The sequence below is a fragment of the Vidua macroura genome, chromosome Z (genome assembly GCF_024509145.1).
Source record: "Vidua macroura isolate BioBank_ID:100142 chromosome Z, ASM2450914v1, whole genome shotgun sequence".
Lineage (NCBI taxonomy): Eukaryota > Metazoa > Chordata > Aves > Passeriformes > Viduidae > Vidua > Vidua macroura.
The window spans coordinates 2,636,041-2,655,889 of NC_071611.1; the positions used below are offsets into that span (position 1 = coordinate 2,636,041).

Here is a 19,849-nt window from a genome sequence, read left to right on the forward strand (position 1 = left end):
GGCAGTGGGTGGGAACAGAATCTTTGAGGTCCCTTCCAGCCCAAACCATTCTGTGATCCCGTGATGATTCCATGATTCTTCTATGACTCCAGCCCTGGGGACCAGTGAGGCAGCTCCTGACCCACTTCCTGGGGCAAGAAGGGAAGATAAATCCTTACCTTGAATGCAAAACGTGCTCACATCTGGGAGGAATCACAGGTGGCAAGTGGCTAGAAACGGGTTGAGGCACAGCTGAAGCAGGAATTAATATCTTCAGGGTGACCAAACCACTCTGTAGGTGGGAGATAAGTTTGTAGGTACCCAGGTTGTCATCAAGGCCACCTGCCATCCCTGGAGAGGCGTATTCAGCACAAAAGCTCCGAGCAAAGCTGCCCTGAAAAGGCCCAAGGAGAGTTTGCTGATAGAGGGTCAGCACCCTCACTGCCTCCCAGGAAGGCAACCTTGGCAAAGCACGAAAGAACTCTGCTTTTTCCACTGAAGACTTCCAACAAGCCCCTCCTCAGTGCAAAGCTCAGCTCCACCCTGGCTCTGGGGAATCCCTCTGTTGCTACAACAACTGCTACAGAAGTAATAAGGCAAGAGTAGAGTTTTTCCAACGGCTGGATTTGCGTTAAGCTGCTAGATTCAACACATTCTTGGCCAAGTGGAGATAAAGGGAGGAGAAAAGCCAAAATTTTCCTAGTCTTGTGCTTTTTGTGGGGCTTAGTCAATCTTTTCCTGTGGAGGCCAAGCATCCCAAAGCTGGTATGTCGGGCAGATACAAAGCTCCTGCTCCCACCACCAACCTCTACCTTCTTTTTTTTCCACTTTATTTCCTAACTGGTGGCATTTTAATGCACATTCCTTCATCCTAAAACAAGAGTGTAAATAAGAAGCAAGAGCAAATGACATGATTGATAGCATTCAGTGTTGAGTCTCCAAAACCTGGCTGTCCCGTTGTATTTGTGTTCTCCACCATTTTGGAACTCTGATAGGGTTCTGTGTTTACTAAATTTAGGTTTACTAAATCACTTGGGTGCTCCCAGTGAAAACAAGCATAAACAAGGACTACTTAGCAGTGTTTCATGCTGAAGGACCGGTTGCCTCTTGATGCAGGACACAGAGAATTATTTGAAAAATCCCCGTGAAATTGAGATTGCTAATTGAAATTGCTAAGCATTTTTGGCAGCATCACGTGCCTATCTGAACCTTCGGTTCATGAAGGGGGAATGACTGAAAGATCTAAAGTATCTTGTATTCTGTATGTGGAAATTATCTTATAATCTTCTTTGCCCCTTCCTTATGTCTAGAGGCCCATTCTAAACTAAAAAAAAAAGGTAAAATGAAAAAAAGGAAAAAAAAAAAAATTAATGAAGTTGTACAGCTCTAAGCTGTAACCCTGGGCCAGCTGCAGATTTAGACATTACAGAACACTGGATAAGGAAGCTGAGTAGCTTCCTGACCCTGGACAGCTGCTGTGAGAGCCGATGCTGGCAGTGAATAAAGATGTTGCATCTCGGTCCGTGCTGCTGTGCTGTGATGGGCAGAGCCCCTCTCCCTCCCCAGGCAGGCACTGTGCTCAGCAGGGCTGTTATCAGATTGTGGAGGATCCTTTGGTGCTCCAGCTCCAAAACAAACCCGACTGCCATCTGCATCACCTCTCTCAGCGGCGTCACCCTTTTGAAGGACAACATCAGGATCTCAGCGAGAAACTGAGATTTTCCCCAGCTGGACCAGCGGGTCACTTTCAACCTGTTTTCTGTTTTCTGAGTTTCTAAAAGCTTCCTGTAGCGAGAGGTTCATGTGGTGTGAACACAGTTCATCCTTTATGCAGCTTTTGATGGATGCTGGAGGAGCCGGCAGTTCCCTTCAGCTACAGGAACCAAATCTCTATGATCAGCAGCTGCTTGTCTCCAAGGCTTATTTAGTCTAATCACACAGGCAAAGCTGGGCACTGGTCTCACCTTTTCAGGAGGAGCAGCTGAATCAAGAGTGGGCAGGAGCAGAGACTGGCATAACTTGTTGTAGGAGAAAATAAAAGCATGGGAGGATCTACAGAATGGATTTTGCAGGATGCAAAATTGGGTGTATGGCCCATTGGATTCTCCAATGGGTAGCAAAAAGGACTGAAAATACCCTCAAATGTAGCTGTATTAGTTTGAAGGGTTTGAGGGTTTTTTTTTTTTTCTTCCAGTCAGTTTCCCCTTCCTTTGTTATTAAACTTGAGACCCAGGCAGAAGGAAATCCTTCTCCACCAGGAGGGTGGGAGAATCCATTGATACCTCTGCAGGACTTGCTAGAGACGCCTTACAGGCACCGTGTGAAATGTTTAGAGGAGAAAGCTCTCTTTAATAGGCAATTTTCTGAAATTCTAGAAAACAGTTTTGGTACCTGATGACCAAACTGGTGCCACAGGGCATCACGCACAGCGATGCGCCCAGTGTGGAGAGCCTCACCTCACCACTGCCGTGGGGCTCAGCCACCAGCAGCCTCTGCAAACCAGATGGGCAGAGCATTTCATACCCCAGCAGTGGTTCTCCTGCACATCAAAGACACAGGCAGTGAAAGGAGAATTGATTCCAACCCAAAGAAACCAGAAATGAAATAAAGACCAAGCGATCGCCCTGCCAGGTGGCTTCTGCGTGGCACAGGTTTATAGTTAGCAATGCGGTTTGTTTTATTAGTTATAAATAAAGTACAAAAAGTCCACCAAAAGTGAATCTAAGCATTTACACAATTTCTAATGTCTTTCCATTTCTTCAATGCACTATTGCTTTAATATTAATAATAAATATTTTTCTAGCTTTCTTCTATAAAATAGTCTATGTAGCAAAATGTTGCACAGCACAACAGAACAGCAGTAGGAATACAAAAATGTGGGTGATCCTTTCACCTGCCCGGGTCATTAAAGGAGAGGGGGTTTTGTTTACTCGCTCCTTGTTTGGCTTATCCCTCTTACAGTGACTTTGGCGGGGAGGACAACCAACCCCCTGTCCCCACACAGCTCAAAATCACAGCTCCAGGCTACAGGGGAGGAGTGTTACAGAGCAGCAAGGTAAAAAACACAGACAGGTTTAAAACCTGGGGTAAGGCAAAGTCAACAAAGCAGCGCAGCACCCTGAAGGGACAGAGAGAAAAAATTAAGGTACTGTGATTTTGTGCCTTTCTAACCCAACTGAGAATTTCATCCAAAGCCTTTTTGTGGGGAGGATGGCTACTGGCTGAGCACATGCATCAAAACCCCACCTCTGACTGTACACAGCTAAATGACTGCACTGACCAAGCATGGTTATGGCTTAAAGCTTAAAATGTTATCAAAGGTTCTCTAACCTTCTGGCAAAGCTGGAACTCGTGATACTCAGGAGCCTTTGGGGAAAGGGCAACGCATTGCAAGAGCAGCACAGCCATGGCAGGATGAGGATGCTTGGCCATGTCATTTTGGGGCTGACCCCTTTCCTGGGGGAAGGAGGGCTCTGGGGCAGGTCCCAGCTCTACACTGGATTAAAAAGCTCCAAATTGAGGCTCCCTCCTGTACAGGAGGGATGAAGCCAGCTGGTCAAGATCAGAGTTAAGTGCTTCTGCTCCATGCATGGGTCAGAGCTGAGTTATAGCCAGTGCCCATGGCAGGCGTTGCAAAGAGATGGCAAATGGATCCCGTGTCCATCCCAGCCACTCTCAGCTGGACGTGGTGTCACAGGATCACAGAATTGTTCGGGCTGGAAGGGAACCTAAAGCTCATCTCGTTCCACCGCCTGCCAATGGGCAGGACACCTTCCACTATCCCAGGTTGCTCCAAGCCCCATCCAGCCTGGCCATAAACACTTCCAGGGATCCAGGAGCAGCCATAGCTTCTCTGGGAAACCTGTGCCAGGGCCTTCCTAGTCTCTGGGTAAAGAAGTCAACCCCTAAAAACTGCATTGAATCCCTCAGTTCTGTTGCCTCCAAGCTCAGGCTCGCCTTATTGCCTCCTTCACCCCAGCTGGGCGCACACACAGAAGGTGAAAAGAGCCAAACCGAGCACTGACAGACGCCAAAAATTACAGAGCCACCACACCTGGGCCTCCTTCCTGGGCTTTTGACACAATTTGCAGAGTCTTGCACTAAAGGCATGCATTACCCTTTGCAGTGGGGGCCTGCTGAGTGTTATTCCAGGGTCACACAAGCAGCAGCAGCAGCAGCAGCAGCAGCATCACCAGAGGAGTCAGGGACAGGGCAGTACCAAGAAACAACCAAAACATTTTGGGTTATGCAGAGCGTCGTTAACCGCCTTCAATGCGCAAGGACACAAGTGAAAGGATCACCAGAGTTTGATTATGAGTGCAAATAATATTCATATATATGTGCTAAACACAGTCACTATATTGCAGTTTTCCACTATGTCACAGCATACAGAATCAAAGGTTTGCATTTTTATGGAATGTATCCAAGGTAACAGCACCACAGTAATACAGTTTGTAATCACACACCCTGATTTTTTTTCTCTTTTTTTTTTTTTTTTGTTTTTGTTTTTGACAAGATAAGCATTACCCCCCACATCCCCTGTTTAATTTTATTTTAAGTACCGATGCATGCAAAGCATTCCATTCCCAGAAACAATGCAAAAATGAGGTAATAGGAGTAATAAAAAAAATTAGTAGTAATTTCTAAATAAATAAATTATAATTAAAAATGCAAAAAAACAACTATAAAAATAATTAAATTAGAACCCACAATATCTACAAGTTAGTCATAAATTATGATTGTTAAATATAAGGCATTTAAACTCACAAAACCCTGTAAACTATTGATGTTTTGTTTCTAGATTGTTGTTGTTGATGATGTTTGTTTTGTTTTGTTTTTAAACTCATCCTAACTCGCAACCTACTTGTACAAATTATTTAAACGCAAAGGAACCTGACACACTGATACAACTCCAGACACTGTAAATTCGCACGCACCTTGGGATCAGTCACTCACACGAGACCATGGGAGTTTGGTGCTTTTCTTCATCAAAGGTTTGTTTGTTTTTTTGTTTGGTTGGTTTTGGTTTTTTTTTTTTTTTTCAGTTTGATCAATTTTTTTTTTTTTTTTTTAAAAACTGTGCTTGTTTATTAGGCAAATAGTAACACTTTCTCATAGGCTTTAAAAGAAAACACACGGTCCAGAAGCGTTCCTCATTCCCTCCCCACCCAGTGGGGGTATCAATCCCCCTGTTAGTCTCCCTGCTTCTCCCCTACAGGTCACACCTGGGCAGACCAAACCTGTGCAGTATTTTACCACCAAAGCCTTGCTTTGCTTGTCATGGTATTAGTATTATTAGTATTATTTGTAATGCTGCTTCAATGCTGGTAGAGCAAGATCCATAGGTATCCATGGGCCACTCCTTGACCCATGGACATCAGGGCTGGGACCACCACATTCCCCAGGAAGCCGTCACTTGTGCTGGGTGGCAAATGTGTCATAAAGTCATGGAATGGCTTGGGTTGGGAGGGACCTTAAAGCTCATCTCATTCCAAACCCCTACCGTGGGCAGGGACACCTTCCACTAGACCAGGTCACTCCAGATGCCATCCTGCCTGGCCTTAAACACTTCCAGGGCTCTCTGGGCAACATGTGCCAGGGCCTCCCCACCCTCACATCCAAGAACTTCTGCCTTATGTCTTCCCTATATGTCACCATTTTTCCCCTTCCACTCCCTCCCACCTGCTTTGGCACACAATGAGAGAGGCTCCTGCACCCTCACGTGGGGGCTTCCCTCCTCTCTCCTCTCTCACTGGGGAAAAAAGGAAATCTCTGTGTGCCTCTGAGGTTGGTGTTTCCCAGTTACAGCTCATGAGAATCTTGCAGTTTCTCAGATAATAGTTTATGACTGAATCTACTTGGGAGAGCATTTCTCTCCAGAGAAACATATGCTTAGGGGAGACAGAAATCATTCCCACCACACCAGCATTTTCAATAGATTATGTTTCTAATTCCCCTGCTGCTTCTCTGTAGCTCCTTTCTCCCTTAGTATGAAAGGGAAAAAAATAAAAAAGAAAAAAAAAAAAGAAAACTACAGGTTTTGGTTGTGAATGTCAGTTTTCCCGAGGATTTTCCGCCCAATCCCTGCGGTTGTCATGCTGAGGTCTTTTTTTTTTTTTTTCAGGGGGAGCACGGATCACAACAGCTCACTCCTTTGGGTATTACCTCCTAATTCTGTTTTGAGTGTTAATGTGATTAAGTTTCATTTTAACAACCACTGATTACTCCGTGTGGATGCGGCCTGAAACACGCACACAAGCCCACGTGGGCGCGGGTGCGCACGCTTTGGGGCAGGGTCACGGCCCAGCAGCCGGGCTCCCAAAAAGCGGCAGCCCCACCTCCACCCTGCCTTCCCCTCCCGCGCCCAAGGGCTCATGGTCTCAGCAGTGTCTTGTCAACATCGAGTTTTCTTCTGTCCCCTTATCAAGAGATGCTCTGGCGATGGGAGGAGAGTCAACATTTTGCACCTCTCAGCGCCTCTCCGGCGTTGTTACATCCCAAAGAACAGCGGCAGGCGCCGACTCCCGTAACCATCACTTTGGAGCAGTGCTGGCAAAGCCAACGAGCCACACAGCTCACAGAAGAAAGCATCACGGACAATTGCAATCATATAGACAGAACTTCCTTGGATTTTGATATGACAAGCTACTTTGTTAAAATACAGAAAGCAAAGAAACAGCATCTACTCAAATACTGTGCCGCTACAGAAAGTGTCCAGCACCAGCAGACAAGCAGGAACGAAGCTTTTCCCTATTGCTTCGTTCATTTTATCCCCAATTTTTATTTTTATTAAGCTTCTCTAAATTTGCAACACACTGTAAATGCAAGGGAAAGAAGCACACGCGGCTGAGGCAAAGAGCACAAACCCTTCTGACTGTAAACAGGATTTTGCTTTTCCTCCTCTTTCCCCCACCCCAAGGATGGAGATGTTTGACCTCTTTATTTCCCCCTCTGCAATGTATTAATCAGGCACCAAAATAAGGAATCTATGAAAAAATATTTGGTGCAAATTAGGTAACAGCAACATGTCCACCACAAGATGAGTAGGGCATCAAACACAACATTTCTTAAGCTAACATGCTCCAGCTGCCATCCATAGAAATAGCTAAAGGACCCCTAACATGTTTCTACATATTTGAGAGGTATATATACAATCCCCATGAAAAGCAGGATTGACAGGCCGGACTACCACAACTAGTTCCTTCATATTCAACACTAAAATCTTCTGCAGCACGGGGTCTCTGAGCTCCGGGAATGCCAGCTCCCTTTCACTGGGCCTGTATCCTGCATATATGTGCAACATCTCCTACTGCTAGATATTGTATCACCTCCTCCTCCTCCTCCTCACTACCGTGCCTGCAGACTTCCCCTCTCAATCAAATGGCTCAGAAGGCAAAAAATTTCGCTGCAAGGGTTTATGGCCATACGACCTGGTAAGGAAAATGGTGTGTCCAGCTAGTCTTTTCAGCTGTCCGAGCCGAGCTGTGTTTCAATGTCCACCCTGCAGATCGGGCACTTCTTGCTGGTGGCCAGCCACTGGTCCACGCACACTTGGTGAAAGAGATGCATACAGGGCAACCGCCTGCAGAGAGAAAAACACCGCTGTTAGGATGGAGGAGGTCCAAGGGACCAAGAAGAGCTGAAAAACAGCATCTGGGGCTGCTCCGAACATGGGAAGCACTGCTGTGGTGACACCATTGCCACCAAGGTCCTGCAGCCTTTCCCAGCCATGCCAGTTCACACAGGGCAGTGGGCTGGAGATAGTGTCCTCCTTGGCCTATTAGAAGCCCCCACACCATCCTGAATTGAGTTGTTCCAGTTATTAATTTTGCTGGCTGCTAATTTTTAAGATTTCAGGAGCAAGGTTATACTCCAAAGCCTCTTAGCTCTTCATGGTTGTGTCACATTAGCAGTCAGGTGGGCCCACACCATTCCTACCTGGGCGTCCCCAGGGAAGGTGGTCATGTTTCACCCACATCACCTCTGCCATCATCACATTTCACCCCTGTGGTACAGGGGAACCTTGAACCACAAGAACCGACAGCAAAAGGATCAGGACTTTTCTTGGCAATTTAAGCATGAGAAGCAGACCTGGGTACTTCTCACCTGCAGTCCCTTCAGCCATGATAGTTCAACCCCTTGCAATTTCTTATCCCTATCTTCTGTCACAAGCAGAGATTTGACCCAGTGAACAGCCTGGGGTGTCTGTTAGAGACAACTGGAGCTCTGTTGGCTGGGGATGGTTCTCTGTGACCATGCGGGCAGAGTAATCCTACTTATTCTACAATAAAGCAGCTGTGTCTTGGACACAAGCCCAACTTGCCTGGACTTCACACCAACACTGCTTTTTATCATACTTTGGTCATCTGTCAGGCACAGGTGTTGATGACCCCAGGCTCCAGATGGTTGTCAGAGATCAGTCTAACCTACCCTTCTCTGACACTTCGGCACCTGGCCAGCTGGCACAGCCTGGGAGCAGATGATCCAAACACAGGAAGCACTATAAAAGCTTCTGCAGGGCTCTTCCTGCCTACAGGCCATGCCAATGTCCATCTGCAAAGCATTTGGGTTCCCAGACCCCGCAACAGCCCAGGTGAGTTTCTCAAGGACAAGAACAGAGACAACCCCGCCAGTGCACAGCTACATTAATCCAAATAAACACAACTCAGATGGCATGGAGAGGCAGAGGAGGGGATGGAAGGATCTCACCTGACGTCCTCTCCGTCTTCAAGCATGGACAGACAGATTGTGCATTTCTCGTCGGTATCTGACTCCTCGCCATCGTCTTGCTCAGCTTTGCCTTCCTGTGGTCTTCTCTGCAGCAAAATTAAAAACATTTGGTTAGACCTTGCCCTTCTAATGCCCTCCCAAGCCTGAGCAGTTGCAGGAAGAAAAATAATGAGATCTCCATCTATGAGCCAGATCCTCCAGCTCAGGGAAGCCAGCCCAGCCAAAACAGCCAGCGAGATGAGTGTGCCACCAACATGCTGCAGGTTGGCATGTCTCCTCCTGAGGCTGGTGGCAGTGAAGCTGTTGGCAATACCCCAAGGAGCAGCTGTCCTCTGCTGCCCTAATACAGCCCCCCACCACTTCCTTGCAGTGGGGATGGCCCCATGGTCTCCTTTGCTGGAGGCTTCTCCTTGGGGAGACCCCAAACCTCATGGTGCCACCACTGCCAGGAAGGACAACCACTGTGCCCCATGCCAGCTTGGCCACTGGCCCAGTCCCATGCCGCACCACAGGGCAGTGCTTAGCCTGTCAGCTCTCCCTTCTTCTCTTTCCCCACGCATCCATTCCTATTCATATCCTTTTCCTGGGTTCACTGGAGATGCGATGAGAGACAAGTGCAGCAGGAGTTACCTCACTTCCAACGTGGGCAGTGCAGCATCCCTACCCTCCAGCCGGGAGTGACCAACACCAGAAATCACTACCCAGACAAGCATTCTTCCCAATTTCTACTCAGCACAACCCAAAAATTAGCCCATTTCCTCATGGGTGGGAGGTCAGCTCCGACAGAGGAGACACCCCTTGTGAAGCCAGGGGAGAGCAAGGCCCCCCAGGCCGCGGAGCCGCCGCCGCCCTCACGGCGGGCGCGGGGCAGCGCCGCTTGCATGCAGAACGGGGCGGGTTTGCATGCACGAAGCCCCCTTGGTGGTGTGCACTTTCTTACCAGGTGCGGACAGGGGGGAAATTGCACCCGCTGGGTGGGAGAAGGTTGAGACCCTTTTGAAAATTTGGCCCGCAGCTTCCTAGCCTAGAAGTGAGAAACAGGCAGCTGAGCTACGCCACCGCTTCCGCCCCACCCGGGAGCCCCGCAAGATATCAAAGCACCCGTGCTGGGCTGTTCCTCCCCCGCCGCGGGGCATGGTTTGCTTGATGGTGCCAGTTTGCCAACCCTGAGGATTGTGACCCTTCCTTCTGCCTGCTCCGTGCCCGCAGCCCCTGGCCGACTGAGAGGGGCTGGCAGCCGTGCCGTGTTTTGGGGCACTCACCTTCTTGTACTTGTGGGGGAAGGTGAATCTCTCAATGGTGTTCTGGACGGCGCCCCGGCTCACGCTGCCCAGCCTGTCCTCCAGCTGCAGCAGCTCCTGCGGCACAGGAACATCAGGAAAGTGCCGTCCCCACTGCTCCCAAGGCACCAGCTCCCACCACACAACCATACCTGCTGGCAACCGAGGCTCGCTCCTGTCCTCCTCTCAGTGGGAATGGCCATCAAACCCAAATCAGCCATGCTGTAATGATGGATCTGATCCCTGGCACTTGGGATAATAACTAAGAGCTCGAGGCAAAGAGCTGGATGTCCAATATTTCACAAATTAGGATGGGATTTGAGCTTCATCTGACAGGCTGGGAAACAAAACCCCATAGGTCTGGAGCACTTTGCTCACAAATGAAAGAAGCCAGAGTCAACCCAAGCCAGATCCAGGCACCTTGGAGTAAACCATCTTTAAGTAAATTTAACCCAATCACTTCCCAGTTATTACTGAAATAGATTAAAGACTCATTGCAACCGCCGCACCACAAAAAACAGTCTTACAGCTTTATACCAGAGCTTGCATAAATTCACAGCTCTTTAAAAATTAATAATTCCAGTCTCCAGATACGTACTTCATAGCTCTCCCGCACAGCGGATGTGTGCCTGCTTGGGTTCAGTCCCTGAAGAGCAAGCAGCTGAAGCTGAGGGTAAGGGTAATTTCTGATTTCATGAACAACCTGAAAAAAGTGAGGGAGAAAAATAAAGCCACCTGTATAGCTGCCTACAGAAAACCCTTGTGTGTAAATCTAATGCTTTAAAATTTCAAATTGAAAGAGTAGATTGACACGTTCACCAATTTAAGCCTTTCGATAACAAAAAAAATGAGGTTTTATCTAATACATTTCCTATAAATGATACGTAAGAACATGCACTCCTTCCAAATAAACTATCTGTTATAATAATTCCTGTATCATCCATAACATTGTGGTTCCAAGCTCCCAACATGGATTAGATTACAATGAAATTTTATTTCATTGAAATGGGTGGATTTCTGTTAATTTTTTTTTTTTTTAAGGCTAGCTTTAGTACACAGGTGTCAGAGTCTGACACAGCACAAGGGTAAAACACCCTCATGGGATTTCTGGGGATGTTTTAAGGATTAGCAGTGCTTGGTGTGACTTAGCTGCAAATACAGCACCCTGCTAGGAGAAGGGGTAGAAAATTATCCCAGCCAGCCTGTCTTCTCATCAATCCCACCTCCACCTGTGCAAGAGGTCATGCAAAACCTTTACAGGTGGCATCAAAGCTGGTGTAGAGAGCAACGACTTGAATTGGGATGGTCTTTGGGGCTGACTCCAGGGAAGGCAGTCACCCACTGCCAATCCTTCTGCATACAAAAAATCCTGGGAGACCGCAGTTCCTTCCAGGATTAATATTAATATTAACTACCGAGTCTCTCGCATCCTGCCCGTGTTTTGCAGACCAGCTTGTGAACATGGTGCTGCAAGCAATGGACCGAATTCTTCCAGAACAGCTGAGCTTTTCTTTTCTTTCTCTAATCCAGTGCAGTGATGCAACATTATCTTTTCAGACGCTCCCTCCCACGGCCGGAGATAAGTGTGATTTGCAGAAGACAGGTGATCGAAAGATAGCAGCCTTTATTTTGACTGCTTTCTGTCAGACAATGCATAAAACATTTCCCAGTAAAAGCGTTCCACTTACCACCTGGGTTGAGGATGTGCTTCTGGGGAAGTGGTGCATCCGAGGTGTAGCCAAGTAATGCTGATAGGGCTGGGGCACCGGCCGGACCTGGAACTGGGCGTGAGTCAGCCCCGCGTCGACGCTGAGGTCCCTGTGGGCAGCAGGAGGGAGACGTGGCTCTGAGTGCCCGCCTGTGCTCGTGGACTGCAGCACGCCAGACCAGGCTCACGGGGCAATCTCCCTGCTGAGCTCTGGGCTGCACCTCAGCCTGGGAACACGGCACGGCTTGGAAGGGAGTTTCCTCCAGTCTGGGGAATCGCCCACCAGGCCACCGTGAAGGAGCGAGGGGTTGTTTCTACGCCAGGTAGCGTTTGAGTTATTTGGGGTCAAGAGCTGCGCAGATGCGCCCTGCTAATTTCAGAGCAAGAGCGTTTTGGTGGCTCAAAAGGATACCCAGGCTCAGCAACTCAACCTGGTTAGACCAGGACCTTCCTGTGCTGCCAGTGCTGCAAACCATTACAGTTTGCCTTGAATGTTTTGCAGGAATACAGTTAATTACTCAAGGGACTCAAAAATGGTAGCTTTTAGAAGCTTCTGGTAGCTTTTAGAAGCTAGATGGGCACTCTCTGTGGGTTTTTTGGTGTGCCTGTGCTCTCCTTAGAGGTCTACCAGCCCAGATCATGGCAGGACTTGGGGAGTCAAAGGACACTATGCCTTGCCTGAATCCAGCCTCAGGGTGGTGAGGGCTTGAGGTGTGAGGGGGGTGAGGCCCCAGCACAGGTTGCTCAAAGAAGCTGTGGCTGCCCCATCCTTGGAAGTGTCAAAGGCCAGGCTGGACAGGGCTTGGAGCAAGCTGGGATAGTGGAAGGTGTCCCTGCCCATGGCAGGAGGTGGAAGATGATCTTTGAGGTCCTGTCCAACCCAAACCATTCTGGAATTCTATGATTCCATGAACTCCAGAACTGTGATTTGTGCAAAAAATATTTTAAGGTTTTAAGAAATATCTGGATGAGGCTGCTGGAGTAAAGGGTGAAACAAAACTAAAGGGCAACACCAACGGAGCAAGACATCCCTGATGGCCCTGCTTGCCTGAACACAGCCTGGCCCCAGCGAGCAGAGTTGGAGCTCAGCTTGGTGAATCTGAGCACTGTTATCCTCCACAAAACTAACCCAGATCAATCCCCGGACTTGTCATAACCAAGATGCCATCAAACATCACAGCTCTGCTCAATCCAACACACAGAGACAAACTAAAACCCCACCACCACCACACCATTTGGAGGAAATGGGAGGAGGCCTATGCTGCATCTCCATCTCTAATCCAATTAGCTGATCCCCATTCTCTCCAGCCTAAGAGTCACTCAGCAAATGAGTCCTTTGAACATCATTCACTTTATCATCATAACAAAATCCATTGCTGTAATAACAATTGTCCTCACATTTCCCAAAGAAAAGCTAATTAGAGCACAAGGGTGGCTTCCCATTTCAGCCTCCAGCTTCTCCTCCCCTTCACGGGGGACAGCAATAAGGCATACCCCACCTTCTTAGGAGCAGCCCAGATGTGTCCTCCAGCAGCTGTGAAACTGCTTTCACCAACCAGAAGATGGGGACCTGAAGGGACAGTAGATGCAGAAATCCTTCATCCAGAACAGCCTGTGCACCAGGCAGCAGCACCAGTGCTCTAGAACTCCCTAATACCTGCATCAAGCTGGATGCAATGATCCTCATGGGTCCCTTCCAACTAGGATATTGTGTAATTCTATGATTCTGAGTTGAGGAGAGGGACTACCTTTGTTGACCCTGTGTTAGCCATGTGCTAGACAGACAAAACCTGGCAGAGGATGAAACACAGCAGGCAACTGGCAGGAACACAACCAGGGTGAGAATCCACTGGTCTTGGCACTTTCCAGCTCCTGTGTCCCAGTTTTGGATATCTACCCAATTGCTTAAGGTTGCTCCCAGGTTGATGGAGGGCTCAACTGGAAATCAAGAGGTTTTGGCTCCATTCCCAGCCCTGCCACCTTCTTGATGCATTACCTTGATCCACTTCCTCTCTGCCTTCCCATGTTCCCTGTCTATGAAATGGATGTGGTAATTCACTGAGTCCTTTGAGATCAGGGACTGAAAACATCTCTCAAAGGTGAATGGTCATGATTAAATTGCACGGGTAATTGCAGTAACAGGACTGCCGAACTGTGTGTGCATCTAGAGACTTAAAATCAGACGCTGAGGTTCCTGAAGTGATGCTTTGGGTCTACAGATGTGTGCAAAGAAGAGCACAGCACAGAGCAGTGTTCTCCCAGGGTTTGGGGCTGAAGAAGCAGAGCACACCTGCTGAAGGAGACTGGAACTAACCCTCACTTTCTAGCCCATGCTACAGGAGCAAGTGTACAGCATCTTGATGCTCAGGTGCACGGTCCAGGAGGCTTGTGGTAAACAGGCTGCCAACAACCAAGGAGTGAAGAATAAGACACCAGATAAAACAGGCAGGATGGTCATCACTACATGTGTGTGCAGAAGATGATTTAAGGAACCAAATGGGAGTTTGTTTATTCTTCACCAGAAGATTTCAGTTGGGTCGGGCTGCCTGAGACAGCCTCAGATCTTTCTTCCATCCCCACTTCCACCCCCTGTGGCAGCACCCACCACGTACAGCCTCCAAGAAAACACTGCTGTTGCTGCTCATCCAGGGGTAACACATTAGAGGGGAGTTTTTATATTTGTCACTGGGCAAAACTGTACGTGTGCCCCAAGGGAAAGTGAGTCACCCAAACATATGCTCACCGTGTATGGTTTCTGTCACCCCCACTCCTTGGGTTTTGTAAGGCTATGGAGCAACAGAGGGGGGAAAAAGGAGGGAGGGGGAAGGCACTTAGTGATGCTTTATCAGATACTTCTAATGATCATAATTAAGCACTCTGAGCTGAAAGAGAGGCAGAAAGAATCGCTCTATCCAGATGGTACATGAGCTGCTTTGCAAACCAATCCGAAAAATGTCATCCCCACCACATTCAGCCCACAGGAGTGCCAATAATGGGAACACCTGAGAAGAAAATTGCAGAAGGATGTGGTCATATTTTAGATTGTGTATTATGCACTGAAGGGGGAAAAAAAAAGCAACAACCCTGGGTTAAAAGGACTTTTCATTTGCAGAGTGGAGTGCTCAGATGTTAGGAAATGCCATCATTAAGACTTCCTCTGCCATTTTATTCCAGTCCTCTTGTGCAAATACATTGCGATTGTCTTTAATTACAAGTTCACATGCTATTTTTTCCATTCAGTGCACAGAATGGACTTTGCCCAGCTTACAAGCAGCTACTCAGGAGAATGTTTTTATTTTCTCATTCTTTTGACCAGGTTACCATACTTTATTAACTGTTCAAGGGCTCTCAACCTGCTCTGAAAATGAAATGAACAATTTCTTGCAAAACTTTTCCAGGGTATTGAACACTGCAGTTGGAGAATGATGAACAAATCTCCATTCATACCACCCTGCATGGCAGGGTAGCATGGTGCTCCCTAATTTGGACCACAGAAAATATTATGGCCACTGGGTTTTGAGTGCCTGAAGGACAGCAAAAGGTCTAGTTCAGGCAGACAGTGGTCTACAGGAAAAAAACACTCTCTGTGCCCTACAGCACAAAGAGCAACTAGGGAGAATTAATGCTTGGCTTCTCTCTAAATCTGTAGGTGAAAAGTTATGAACAACAATGGAATGTGCCTAAAGCAGGGCAATGGAGCTGGGGAAGGCTCTGGAGCACAAGTCTGATGAAGAGCAACTCAGGGAGCTGGAAAGGGGCTCAGCCTGGAGAAAGGAGGCTCAGGGGGGACCTTGTGGCTCTGCACGACTCCCTGACAGGAGGGGACAGCCAGGGGGGGAACAGAATCTGCTCCCAGGGAACAGGGACGGGAGGTGAGGGAATGGCCTCAAGTTCTGCCAGGGGAAGTTTAGATTGCCTATTAGGGAAAATTTCTTCACCCAAGGAGCTGTCCAGCCCTGGCACAGGTGCCCAGGGCAATGCTGGAGTCCCCACTCCTGGAGGGACTTAAAAGCCATGTGGATGTGGCACTTGAGGACATGGGTCAGTGGTAGCCTTGGCTGTGCTGGGGAATGCTTGGTCTCCATGGTCTTGGAAGGCTTTTCCAACCTAAGTTATTCAAAGATCCGTTTATATAGGAAGCTTTCACACTCTCACAGACCTTTCAGAGATGACTTTTCGCATCGCACACTCCCCACACTGTAACCACTGAGCTGACTCATTAGCTTTCTTCAAAGCCCTGATCCCTGATGGCATTCCCCAAAACCTGCAGCCTTCCCAGGACTTCTTAAACACCTCACTGGATGCAGCAGTGAAATGGGGATCACTTACCAGTCCGTGCCCTCTGCCAAATACCTGGGCTGGGGGCCCATGGGTTGTGGAGTCTGCAGTTGGTGGCTGAAGTCGAAGCTGGGGTGTAGGCGGTGAGGCTGGACAGACATGCGCTCTTGGGCCCGCCTGCGGGGAGGAGAGCAGCAACAGGGAGGGTCAGACACGAGTGGGCACTGGAATTCCTGCCAAGAACCCGTGGGCAAACCCCAAAGGCTGGGCTTGTGGACAAGTGTCCAAAGCTAAGCACTCCAGGCGGGTGTAAGGGATGATGGGAAGAGGAACCCAGGGCCGTCGTTCCCTCACAGCCATCATGCAGCAATCCACTCTCAGGCCCTGTGGCACCCACAAATGCTCAGTTTGCAGGAGATGCTATTTGCTGGCAACGTGCAGAGAAGAAGGGGAAGCCAAACAACTTCTCAGCAGCTTTGTGCAGTTCGCACTATTTCCTTTTTTGCTGCAGTCAGCCCCATAAACAACACACAAAGTAAAAGGTGCCCCTGCTCCAGCCGTGATCCATCATCATAAAGAAGCTGCAGGTTGTCTTGTCTCCCATGCCATCCATAAACTCCTGGGGAACCTCATTCATAACCAGATTACTCATGAGTGACTGAAAGCAGAATTTACTCTCACTGGCTTTTGCCAGCATTTCTTTGGATGATGGACAGGCCAGGCTGGGTTCCAGGTCCTTCTCCCTCTGCTCTGCTGCCATTGCAGGCAGGGAAAAGAAAGTGCTAGAAAATACAGCAAGGTTTTTCTTGGGATTTGAGTCTCATGATTATTGCTTATTTGAACTACTCAGGGGAAGAGCGTGTGCTGCTGGATCAGTGTCCACATTTGGCAAGAGACAGGGTGGATGCACAAGCAGGATTTGCATTACAGACAGGCTCCCACCCTTTTGCTTCCTGACCGGTGGAACCATCTCAAAGAAAATCTTCAGGAAAAAACTGGGGCAAATGGAGCAGGGGACTGCCAGGTAAATAACTTTTCATGCAGCCTCAGTTCAGAGGCTTCACTCTTAAAGGCATAACCTATATTCCCATTACTGGGACCGCCTGCCCCACACCTGTAAGGGTTCTGACATCCTGCTCCATTGCAGCTTTCAGAGACAAGCACTGGGACTGTGCAAGAGGTTCCTGCCTTCTTCCACACTACAGCCCACTTGCAAATACAACACTGACAGCATTTACCAAAGCAGATTCTGCATGGAATTGTGCTCTGTGCTTTTATTTGAATTCAGCTTATGACTAAGAAATAAACACTTGTATCATTGGTTTCTCAGCCCAGAACATACTTGCTACCCAGTTATTAGCTAATCATTAAATCCACCTAAAATCCAGTTGATACATAACAAAACAATGATGAGAAGAACACACAATTTTCAGACAGAAAGGACATGGCAAGAAAGGATTTTCTATCCATAGCATTCTTTCCAAATGAAGCATCATTGCAAAGTCTCATCCTCTGATTCTTGATCCATGGGTACAACCCACAAATAGCTTCCATATGTTTCCAAAAAAAATCACTCCTCTCTCGAGAAACACAATCAAGACAAGGCCAGGCATCCATTTCCATCTCCGCTGAGTTACAGCAATTCTCTCTGCGTTAGTCAGCTCAGCGTGGATTTAGGATGCTCTCGGTGACAGAGCGTGCTGCAGGTCAGCGGCATCATTCCCTCACAGAGACGGAAAGCCTGCCAAACCCTGAGCAGCACGACCTCCATGTGTATAACCTGATGAGGCAGGTGGGGCACAGCCTCTTGCATGGTTTTGAAACAGCAGCCACGAGGATGCAGCTCATGCATGCAGGGACAGGAAAGGTCCCCAGCAACACCAGCATGATTCTCCTAGGAGTGATAATAATGGGACACACCAGATGAGCACAGTAGGGATCCCCACAGGAAGGGCACACCTTCAGGTGCAGCCTGCCCTGCAGCCTCCCTTCTGGTGGACGCATTTTCAGTGCACACAGGTGAGCTCGAGAAGAAAACCCAACCCCGCCAGCGCGGCTGCGGCTCCACAGGCGACGTGAGGTTGGCGCGGCTTCTCCACATCCTTTGGGAAGAGCGGGATCCCCTTACCTGGGATGGGGCATGAGCCGGCGGTGCTGCGCCTCGAGGAGCTGCTGCTGGAGGAGGTATTGCTGGTGTAGCGCCTGAGGTAGGAAGGAGGGCCCGGCGACGTCCTGGAAGGGCAGGGCGGGCACCGGCGCCAGGGGCTGGTGCAGGGCGCCGCTGTGCTGGTGCGCGGGGGCCATGTGGGGAGCCAGCCCCGGCTGCGGCTGCACCGCGTGAGGCAGGGCGAAGTCGGCCGAGAGCTGAGGCTGGGGACCCAGGTGGAAATGCCGGCAGGAGGTAGCATGGGGATGCTGAGACCTTTGAAAGGGAGCACCTGGAAGAGAAGAGCACAGCGGTCACGGGGGCCGGCGGCGGGCAGGGCAGACCAGCGCCGCGGTCGCCCACCCAGGAAAAGGGTCGGGCAAACGGCTGTTGCTCTCCACTTGCAGAAGGTTTATTAAAAAAAACACAAATAAAAGAGAACAAGTTAAAAGCTGATTGCAAGGAAAAGTGCTGGTTTTGACTAATGGTATTTCTTATCCAAGAAAACATTGGAGCCAAAACGTAGATTTGGGTTCAAAGTCCTGTTTTGTCTCCAAGTTGAAGTGTGTACTGATGGAAACTGCTTTGAGCTTGTTTTGGCTTTCCTATCTTAAACAGAAAAAGAACAAAAGTCTTAATAGAGCCTTTGGAGATAGAAAAGGGAGTGATGGTTTTAAACAAAAAGAGAGGAGATTCAGCCTAGATAGGAGGAAGACATTTTTTGTGCTGAGGGTGGTGAGGCCCTGGCACAGATTGCCCAAAAAAGACAGGGATGTGCCCTCCTTGGAAGTGTTTGAGGCCAGGTTAGATGAGGTTTGGAGCAACTTTGTCTAGTGAGAAATGTCCCTGCCCATGGCAGTGGGGCTGAACTAGATGACCTTTAAAGGTCCTTTCCAACCCTAACCATTCTGTGATGTAGGCTCAAACACTCTAGAAAAGGAAATAAACAACAAAACCTGTGTTCTAAAATATTTGGGTTTGGATATTGTCTCACAGAAGTTTTGAATGTTTTCTCTGAATTGCAGACTTTTCCTGCAAGTCATTTCATTGCCTCTCTAAAACTGTCTCATAGCCAAGGAAATAATCTCTGCTCTAAAAAATTGCCTCACACTGACTTCAGGAAATGAGTGAGACAACTTCCACCTCTGAGAGTAGGGATGAAGGCCCTGTGTGTTTGTTGAGATCCTCCAACAACTCATGACCTGCATGCAGGGAGAGAGCAGCTGCTGGAAACACAACATGGACTGCTATGAGACCAGTCATGAAGCTGATGGGAATGAGGAAGAAATGAGGTGTGAAAGATATCCATAGTGGAGGCGTTTTGCAAAACATCTGGCACTGGCTTGCACTTTGCTCAAGATCCTTGCTTGGACAGGCCCTTGGCCCAGTCCAGCATGTTAATTCCTACATTCCTGGATCGTTTACAGGCATCATGCAAAACTTTTGGCTCTTCAGCTGGGGAAAGAGTCAATTCAGAAATTAAGGATGGGACTTGAGTGAGGCTATTAGAGATGCGTCTTGCTGAGGATCAGCCCCGGGATGGGACACTTGCCTTTTTGCAGTGTTTTGAACACCCCATCTTCCTTTTTCTATTTTAATCTTTGTGAATGGTACAAAACATCCCAGAACAGCAGCACCAAGAGACGCTATTTCGTCCCAAAGCACAAGCATGTACATCATGTCTTCTTCACCCAGATCCCTTCTGCTCACATCTCCCTGGCAGGCAGG

General features: G+C 48.5%; 1 protein-coding gene and 1 long non-coding RNA gene across 3 annotated transcripts in view; both read right to left on the reverse strand.

The window, feature by feature from the left end:
- Positions 1–2,638: 2,638 nt before the first annotated feature.
- Positions 2,639–6,025, reverse strand: LOC128822179 (uncharacterized). Its single transcript, XR_008441379.1, has 2 exons — positions 3,310–6,025; positions 2,639–3,097 (listed from the first exon to the last, which is right to left on the reverse strand). It is a non-coding gene; the product is annotated as an uncharacterized LOC128822179 (long non-coding RNA).
- Positions 6,026–6,590: 565 nt separating this feature from the next.
- ARK2C (arkadia (RNF111) C-terminal like ring finger ubiquitin ligase 2C) overlaps positions 6,591–19,849 on the reverse strand; it is a 51,768-nt gene continuing 38,509 nt past the window's right edge. Inside the window, exons 2-9 of one of the 2 annotated variants that reach the window (XM_054003812.1) lie at positions 18,104–18,413; positions 16,027–16,152; positions 11,678–11,807; positions 10,588–10,692; positions 9,972–10,067; positions 9,650–9,733; positions 8,689–8,795; positions 6,591–7,561 (exon numbers count right to left, since the gene is read on the reverse strand). In XM_054003812.1, coding sequence (XP_053859787.1) covers positions 7,444–7,561; positions 8,689–8,795; positions 9,650–9,733; positions 9,972–10,067; positions 10,588–10,692; positions 11,678–11,807; positions 16,027–16,152; positions 18,104–18,413 — 1,076 coding nt within the window. In that variant the 3' untranslated portion in view covers positions 6,591–7,443. The remainder of the gene's footprint in view (positions 7,562–8,688; positions 8,796–9,649; positions 9,734–9,971; positions 10,068–10,587; positions 10,693–11,677; positions 11,808–16,026; positions 16,153–18,103; positions 18,414–19,849) is intronic. The other variant, XM_054003813.1, reaches the window with a different exon arrangement.